At 39.7% G+C, this 8,778-nt stretch overlaps 1 protein-coding gene across 1 annotated transcript in view; it reads left to right on the top strand.

Moving 5' to 3' along the window:
• Positions 1-1,989, top strand: part of HIF1A (hypoxia inducible factor 1 subunit alpha) — a 15,590-nt gene extending 13,601 nt beyond the window's left edge. Inside the window, exons 13-14 of the mRNA XM_035893561.1 lie at positions 1,247-1,373; positions 1,540-1,989. Of these exons, the coding sequence (XP_035749454.1) occupies positions 1,247-1,373; positions 1,540-1,691 (279 nt within the window). The 3' untranslated portion in view covers positions 1,692-1,989. The remainder of the gene's footprint in view (positions 1-1,246; positions 1,374-1,539) is intronic.
• The last annotated feature ends 6,789 nt before the right edge of the window (positions 1,990-8,778 follow it).

Here is an 8,778-nt window from a genome sequence, read left to right as displayed (position 1 = left end):
ATGAACTAGGCCTTGCACATGCACAGAAGAAAAATGATGTTAAATCCAGGCTTATAATACGTGGTATTCTGGGACTGTGCAAAAACTTGCCACAACTTCTTAGCTGTGAGGAAGTGAGGCTTAGTTTGCAAAGAGTGAAAATAAGTAAAGACCAAAGTAAAATACTACTTTAGTTTTCTAGAAAACAGGAGAATTGGACAAAGGCAAGATGTGTTACAGTAAGATTATGAAATAATGATCCAAATAATTAAAAATTATATAAGCTATATTTTTCTTAATATGAAGGGCTGTATTGCATTCACAGTAAAAAAAAAAAGCAAGCAATAACATAGGTAACTGACCTTACTATGAAATGCAGCTTCTAAGTCCGAGTTGTAACTGTAAGTTCTGTTATACAACTGTCCTTTTGACTTGCATGGATATTTTATAACCTGAAAACATATGTTCTTTACTATTTTCAGTGTTCAGGATAATGGCAGTGTTCTGAAATACCTTTTCCTCTTTTTGCAGCAGTCAGTGCTACTAACAAGACAAAACTTTGCAGATTCAACTACTTTTGCTAGCAAACTTGATACTAAGATGGCATTTTTTTCCTTCATCCCATCTGTTTCAGTGGCAGCTGCTTCTTACTTATCCTCATTATATGGAGCCCTTAAAAGCTTTCTAAGCTCCAGATCTTCTATGCTGCTGTCAAAACAGTATGCTAAGGAGCCATATCTGCAGTAGGCTGGCTTAGGGCTGTGTTCCCCACAAGACTTGGGTCAGATGGCTTGGTGACAGTAACTGGTGTGCAAGCAGAATTTGCATCTTAAATTTAGATAGACTCCACCTACCGAGGTTCCTGAATTTCCTGTCTAAACTATTAATTCCCGTGCAGAAAACCATTAGAGACTTCAGTGAAAACCTGATGCTTACTCACACAAGAGCAGTGGTAATTAAATAGGGGTGTGTGTGTACGTGTACATGCTAATCTTGAGCATGGTAACCGATGATAACCAGGATTTAGTAATCCTTTTCTGTAAGGCAAGTGAGGTCTTGAAATCTGATTCAGTTTTCTTTTAAATAATTTTCAAGCCCAGCGTACTTGGAAATATATTTGTCCCCAAGTTCTGAATGAAGTCCACTTTAAATTTTAACAATGTCTAAGTTAGTAATTAGCGACAGGAACTGTTAGTTTGGAAGAGGGATGTGGAAAGCTAGAAAGATACAGTATTCGGTAAAGAAGACTTATTTTATTTCTTTCTAGGGGTCTTTATTCCAGCAGACAGGTGACCGTGGAGGAAATGCATCGCTTGCTTGGAAACGTGTAAAAGGATGCAAAACAAACGGTCATAACGGAGGGGAGCAAAAGACAATCATTCTACTATCAACTGGTTAGTATCTCCTTCTAACATGGAGAGGGGGGCTCAGGGGGGCTGTGTGGAAGAGAACAGAGTGGCAAAAACATCCCCAAACTTACCCTCCTGTATGAACAGTCTTGGAGGAAAGGTTAAGCACGGTGAATAAAGCGCGCTTTTTCTCCTTCCCCTCCCTCTTTAGACATAGCAAGTAAACTTCTAGGGCAGTCGATGGATGAAAGTGGACTACCCCAACTCACGAGTTACGATTGCGAAGTAAACGCTCCCATACAAGGCAACAGAAACCTGCTACAGGGTGAAGAACTGCTCAGAGCTCTGGATCAAGTTAACTGAGCTTTCACAATACTTGTTCCTTTTTTGGACACTGGTGAATCATCACCTAAAGCAGTCTATTTATATTTTCTATATCTGATTTTAGAAGCCTGGCTACAGTACTGCACTAATTCAGTTAGTTCAGTTTTGATCCCCTTTCTACTTATTTTCACAGTCTTTTTAATATGTTCTTTATGTAACAATAACTCAAACTATAGTGCATTTTTATAATTCTTTGGTACATACACTTTTAAGTCCATTACATTTAAAACACACTCGCAATAGCAGCTTTGAAATATGCACCTGATATTAAAAAAAATATTTATTTTTTGGCTGGGGAGTTGATCACCAAAACTTACCATTAGTAAAATGTCAACACAGGAAAAACTGGCAATACTTCCATCCCTGCTCTTCATAGGTAGTTGGAAGACTTGTGCTCTCTTACTCTTTATGTTCAAATAAGTTTTTTATTTTAATAGTTTTTATAAGAAACAACAATGCTTTGCAGCAGTGCATTGTAGCCACAATCGCACAATATATTTTCTTAAAAAATACCAGCAGTTCCTCATGCAATATATCCTGCATTTATAAAAACTAGTTTTTAAGAAGAATCTTCTTTTGTTTGCCTATGAAATCATGTTTAAACCTGGATTATGTCGTTATTTTAGTCACATTGTAATATAAATTGTTCTTAAATGCTGTCTTATGCTTTTGACTTAAATGAGTGTGGTTAGTCAAAGGAAAGGCTTTATCTGGAAAGGGCTAGCAGCATTTTATTTGGATACGTTCTCAATTTAGAGAGAGATTGATGTTCTTAAAGTAGTCACTTTGCCAGCTTAAAAAAAAAAATTCCCTGCCTGTAGTTGTTGAAGTTAATGCTAATATTGTGTATGATCTTAAATCTAAATGTTCAGCTTACCCTGTGTGGTATAGGTGATATTTCAAGCAGATTGTAAAACATCTTGCATTGTTAGCAAAGTTTTATCTAGTACTTCATTGAGTTGCTCAATATTTTGATGTTTTGGTTTTATGCACCTTGTTGCTATTAACATCCATATGTTTTCATGTAGATTTCAATAACTTGAATATATTTAGAAGCCTTTTTATTTAGAAATATAGAGTTGTCACAAACATCTTATTTTCCTATATGTACTGTACAAAACCTTCATTCACTCATTCATTTGCTCCTTGTGGTTGGATCTAACACTAACTGTATTGTTTTCTTACATCAATAAACTATATGTGGACCAGGCCCCCTTGGGGAGTGTGTTATCTGAAAGAAATGAGATAATTTATATTTTTGTTAGTGGTTATTGTTCATCCGTGTTCCCTTTTTAACTTAGACTTGATCGGAAATCACTGCTCCCTTATTTCGACTGTAACATCTCTGTGTTAATTATTTGAGCCTATTCAGTACTGAAGTCTCTTAGACAGTGTTGTACTACCGCTCGCCAAAGATGTTAAATTTTTAACTCTGTTACCACGCCAGTTAGCAAACTTGAAAGTGAGGAGACGGCATATTTGTGTTAGAGTGGAAAGATTCTTCCTTGTGAACAGCTTGAAGGCTTGTCTCTGGAACCCTTATCAAGGTAATGCTGGGAAGCAGGAACAAGTAAAATTCTCAGGAGTGATCAATTAGAGATGGATTTTTAGCACAAAACTGCATGATTAAAAAAATTAAGCTTCAGTACTTGGTACTTGATGATAAAGCTTGTCCTACATCCTTGTGCTCTTGACTCTGTAACTTTGACAGGTGCCTTTTCTCATTTTGCTGTCATAAAACACGATGCTACTGATACAACCTTGTAATGTGTAAATACGGTCAAGATACTCTGTGCATCCTTCAAACTCGTTTGAAAAAAACTTATCTCGGTGTAAGGAATCAGATGTGGAGTGTCACAATCGTTATTTTGTTTTTATTTTGGAAACTTTCATTGTCCTTTGAAATCAGTATAATAGTACATAAGCTTAACCTGTTTTCTAAAATGACTGTTAACTGTTTCACTGAAAAGAGCACTTTTTGAACTGACACAACTGAATTAATTAAACTTAACGGAGACTATTAACTACCACCTAAAAAAAAAGATAAGGCCGTGGTAGCAGATGGTTGCATGCTTCTTGCAGTTTGAGTAGAAATTGCACAATGAGAGGAGAAAACCCGTAGGCTCACTAAGCTCGAGTTGGAGCTTTGTGCAGGGAACCCATTGAATACCTACTAAAGACTTGTAATGCAGCCTTGAAGTGTAGAAAGCTCCTGACGTTCTCTGGATAAAAGCAGCAGGGCTACTGCAGACCAGCCGCGTGAGAGTGTCTTGGGTGGTGTTCTTTCCAGAGCATCTCTTTCTCCGTCAGCAGTTAAAAGGTTTAACAGTGAAGTTGCAAAAGGCTCAGGTGAGGGACCAGTGTGTAGGGTCAGCCCTTATGCTGGGCTCTGCGTGGGTTTGTGTGATGCTTCTGTGAGGCAGTGAGGAGAGCCTTGTAGATGTGGGAAAGGGACAAGCGGGTTCTGCCTTTCTTACCACCCAGCAAGCCTCGAGCTGGCCTGGTGGGTTATCCCTTTTCATCTCCCAAGGAAAACTCCGTACCTTCTTCCTCAATGTTGTCCTGCTACTCTCTTGATTTGATTTTGAGGAGCTTGACCTGTTTGGAACTATCCGTTCCTCTTCAGTGTGCTTTAAGAGAGCAGTCAATTATTCACAGTAAAAATCCATGTTAAAAAGAAGAGGAAAACTTGAGTGACCTGCATGATTTATGATTATGAGCCTGCTGGAGTCATCTCTGGTCTTAATGACAGCAGCTGTGGATTTAGATGAGCCATGTTTCATCTATGAATCTTCCCAACTATCACATTTTTGACAGGACAAGGGGTGATGGTTTTAAACTAAAACAGGGTAGGTTTAGACTGGATCTAAGGAAGAAATTCTTTACAATGAGGGTGGTGAAACACTGGAACAGGTTGCCCAGAGAGGTGCTGGAGGCCCCATCCCTGGAAACATTCAAGGCCAGGTTGGACGGGGCTCTGAGCAACCTGATCTGGTTAGCGGTGTCCCTGCTCCCTGCAGGGGGCTTGGACTTGGTGACCTCTAAAGCTTCCTTCCAACCTAAAGCATTCTATGATTTTTTTATTATATGTAGTAGCAAGGCATAGCATTTTGCTTACTGTCCTGGTAAAAGTGACTCAAGCGATTAATGGAATGAATGGCAATAGCTGTGCTGGCTCATTGTAGGAAAAAAGCCAAATAAAAAAACTCCACCAGACCTCCTAGGGATACTGAAGCAAGCATGGATAAGTAATAGTAATTGCTCTGGCCTTGCAAGAGCTTTGCTAAATGCAAATACAAGTTTGCAAAATCTAGAAATACGCATTTTACCTGCTGCTTTGTGTTTGGTTTTTACTTTTTTTTTTTTTTTTTTTTTTTTTTTTTACTTAGACTCTAGGAATACACAGCCTGATTCTAATCCTACTTTGGAGGACAAGCTTCTAGAATACACTAATTTCTGAACTATTTTGAATAATTTCTTTGCTGACTTCCTTATCTTTTAAAATGCTGAGGCACTATGTTAGAGCATTTATGTTTCACCAGTAGTAAAGAAAGAACTGCAGGTGGACAATAGCGTTTCCTTCTGCATATGAAACCCGCTAGACTATGCAGAAATGATAAATGGGGGAGAACAGCAACGTTAGCTTCCAGGAGGCTGTTGTGACTGCAGCAGTCATCAAGCCCTGCCACTTTCATGGCATAGCACAATCATTATTTTCACATATGGATTCTAATTGATGCTTTTATCAACAACAGTGATGGTTTTGTTAAAAGGTAAAGAAATTTTTAAACTAGTATTTATGATGATGTAATTCATTCCTTTACCTGAAAGTAGTCATAATTAAGGCACCTGTAGTTCCCGGGAAGTCACGTAAGCTGTACCTGATTTTGGGGGTGGTACACTGTGTAAGTTACGGTAGCCTGGAGCCCAAAGTGCACCTTTCTAACACATCTTCCTCCCGTGCAGTGAGAGGGGTTTGGATTGTGTACTTTGGCCCTTTGGGTGAAATGGAAACAGTTTGCTATTAAGTTTCCTTTCTTATGTGTCTGTGTACACGCGTTAAACTCTCACTAAGTAACTACTGAATTAAAGAATTGCAGAGTAAGGCCAGAAAGGACAATTAAAGCTTTACACATAACACTGGTGACAATTTAATGAAGCGCTTCCTTTGATGAAGGGACGAGTACCTGGCCCCTGTGAGCCGGGCTAGGGCCGGACGTGCCCGAGGTCAGCCCTCGGTTCCCCTCCCTGCTGCCGAGCAGAACGCACATCTCCCTCAAATGTCACTGCCCTTACGCACATCCTTCAAACTGTAATTGTCCAGCATGAAAATAAACATTCCACAGGCCAGGAGTAGGAAGACCATTTCAGATCAGTTGGGTATCCAGCTTTCATTAAAAAATATCGTTAGAAATTAGGCACTTGACTCCCTGAAAAGCTCCGTTCTGGAGAACTGTGATTTTTTGATCCAAATTCTAGAAATGAGTTGTCATTTTCCTTCTGCTTCCCTGTTTACCTTGAGCAAGGCTTGCCAAGTTACCAAAAAGTTAGAGAGTTTGCTACTGGATTTATACAGTATGGTAGATTTTGTGAATAATAGCAGTATTCTCTCATGAAGAAGTGGTATATTTTAATGGAATCTTTTTTGGAACCAAGTACAATGTATTGCAATTGATATTTCTCTTGAAACATTTTGACATACTTGTGACTGTATTTCTTTTTGATTGTGTAACAGTATAAAACTCAATAAAAGAGAGGGTTTGTTTCTAATGTGTGACACTTGTGGTCTTTCTGTTCATCGTTATCCATGTTCTAGAAGATGGGGATGGCAAAACCACTTTTTAAAGTGAACTAAGTAATCACTGTGCAGCGTAACTGAAACCCCTTGCATGTCTGAGGTCTGACTTACCTGCTACTGAAGTCAGAAACTTTGACACTAAGCATACGTGTGCCCTGCTTTGCGAAAGCCTAAGTATAAACTCTGCCTTGCCCTTAGCAGCTGAATCCTGTTCACCTGAGAAACAATGGTTATCCCACCTGAAGTAAGTAGACCTCATGCATGAACAAGGGAGGCTAAGCACATGCGCTTTAACAAACAGGACATTAGGGACTGCGTAGGCTTCCCCAGGGGAAGCTGAAGAGGGAAGAGAGCAATAGCTGCGCGGCCAGGGGGGCAGAGGAAGTTTATGAAAACTTTTGGACTAATCACATCAAGAATGCCCTTAGTAACACGACAGACACTAGCTGGATCCCAGATGGCACCTCCGGGTGATTTCAGTTGCTCTCCATACACACAAACAACACGACAGGAGCTCGAGACTCTTACTCTCTTGTTAAAGCAACACCACTTCCTATCACACAGATTAAAAATCTTTTGCAAAGTTTTTGCTCTGTTGGGAAGTCTAAAAGCAGGTGGCTTGTGCAAGCGCTGTCACAGTAGAATGTGATCTTGTTATTTGGTATTAGTGATACATTTGTACATTCAGAAGTTTGAACACTACTTAATAAAATATATCCATTATTTATTTTCATAAAAATCCATGAGAATGATTTATATTCATGTTTTCAATTTGCAAATGTGGTCTAATACAATCATACAATATATTTTTAAATAAAAAAAAAAATCATCTTGTGCCACATGCAACTGGAGTACCCCCTGTTATTTATATCTATGCAGGATAAATGGCTTTTTAACTCCCAACTTACCAGTTAGGAATTACTAGGGCAAAAGGACTTCATCCTTTTGTTTGGGAGTTAAGCAAGAATACGAAGAGGATACAATAACCAGCACACTCTACCTTACATCATCTCTTTTTCTTTTTTTTAAGATGTTTTTTTTTAGTTCAGAAGGCAGACTATTAAGAACTAAAATGTACTAATGAAGAATCTGAAGGAGCACTAGATGAAAACACACAATTTACCAAGAAGAGGCGAGTACTAATTAGCCAAAAAACTGACACTGTATTTCATTGTATAGACCGCAGAAGGGGAATTCTACGAAGAGCCACTTGCTTTTTTTTCATTCCTCTGCATTTTCATTCTTTACACTGTAGCCAAACTTTCTGCAAGTAAAGACTCGGCACGCGTTAACATATGGGCACAGCAGCCTCATCCTCGCTACATCTTACATCATCTTCCACAATGAAAGTGTCGTGATACGCAGCCCCATCTGCCTTAGAAAAAAAGGGAAATTCCCATCTAGCCTTTCTTGAAACACCATCTCTGAGAAATCACAATGCTCACTGCATGCTTAAGATACAAAAATCAGAAAACACACTCAAGCTTTACAAATTCCGCATCGCCTCAGAACCAAGCTCCTCCATTCCTCTTAAATGAAGGGATAACTCCTGTAACTAAGTAGGGCTTGGCTTGACCTGCAAGTAACAAGGAACTCCCTCCATGATGTGTCAATTATTAACTCGCTTGAGCTTTGAATCCTGAAGTCGGTTGGGGAGAGTACATTATAACTGTTTTCCCAACAGTGTTGACATTCTGGTTCAAAATCAGTACAATCTATTGAAGACAGGGTCGCAGACTGGACGAACGGGGTCACTGCCCGATGTCTCTAAACACGAATCCAAATAATGGATGAAAGCGTCTTGTCTTTTCAGAAAAAACCCAAAGCCAAACCAAAACCCAGCAGGTGCAGCTCTTCCCCTGCAGCCGCTAAAACCTGCCCAGTTCACATGCAACAGCCCTGGTGATGCTTCTGTTCCTGTAAGCAATTAAAGCGGCAATCAGCGGTGCTTAAGGCCAGCAGCTGTTTAGCTGATGGCCATTCGTTTCCTACTCATCCATACAGGCAATTAAAGGTTGGATTCCAGCAACCTTTTGGGAAATATAGTAGATACGGAAAGGCGCTTTCCTGCCTGAAGCACCGTGGAAGCTGCTGTCATCGCAGGAGCTGATCGCTCCAAGCGCCTAGCTCTAAAGGAGCGAGCTTTAAACCAATGAGTTGATGCTAACGGTGAACTGGAGAACATCTCCGTGCCAGAACCAGCAGAACTGAAAATCCATTCTGCAGTGCATGGTTATTCAAGAAAGCGCGAGGTGAATCCTTCACCTG

This window comes from Egretta garzetta, unplaced genomic scaffold, assembly GCF_000687185.1.
Source record: "Egretta garzetta isolate BGI_Z169 unplaced genomic scaffold, ASM68718v1 scaffold95, whole genome shotgun sequence".
Taxonomy (NCBI): Eukaryota; Metazoa; Chordata; class Aves; order Pelecaniformes; family Ardeidae; genus Egretta; species Egretta garzetta.
The sequence above is the reverse complement of the archived record's forward strand: the minus strand, read 5'-3'. Positions and strand labels throughout refer to the sequence as shown.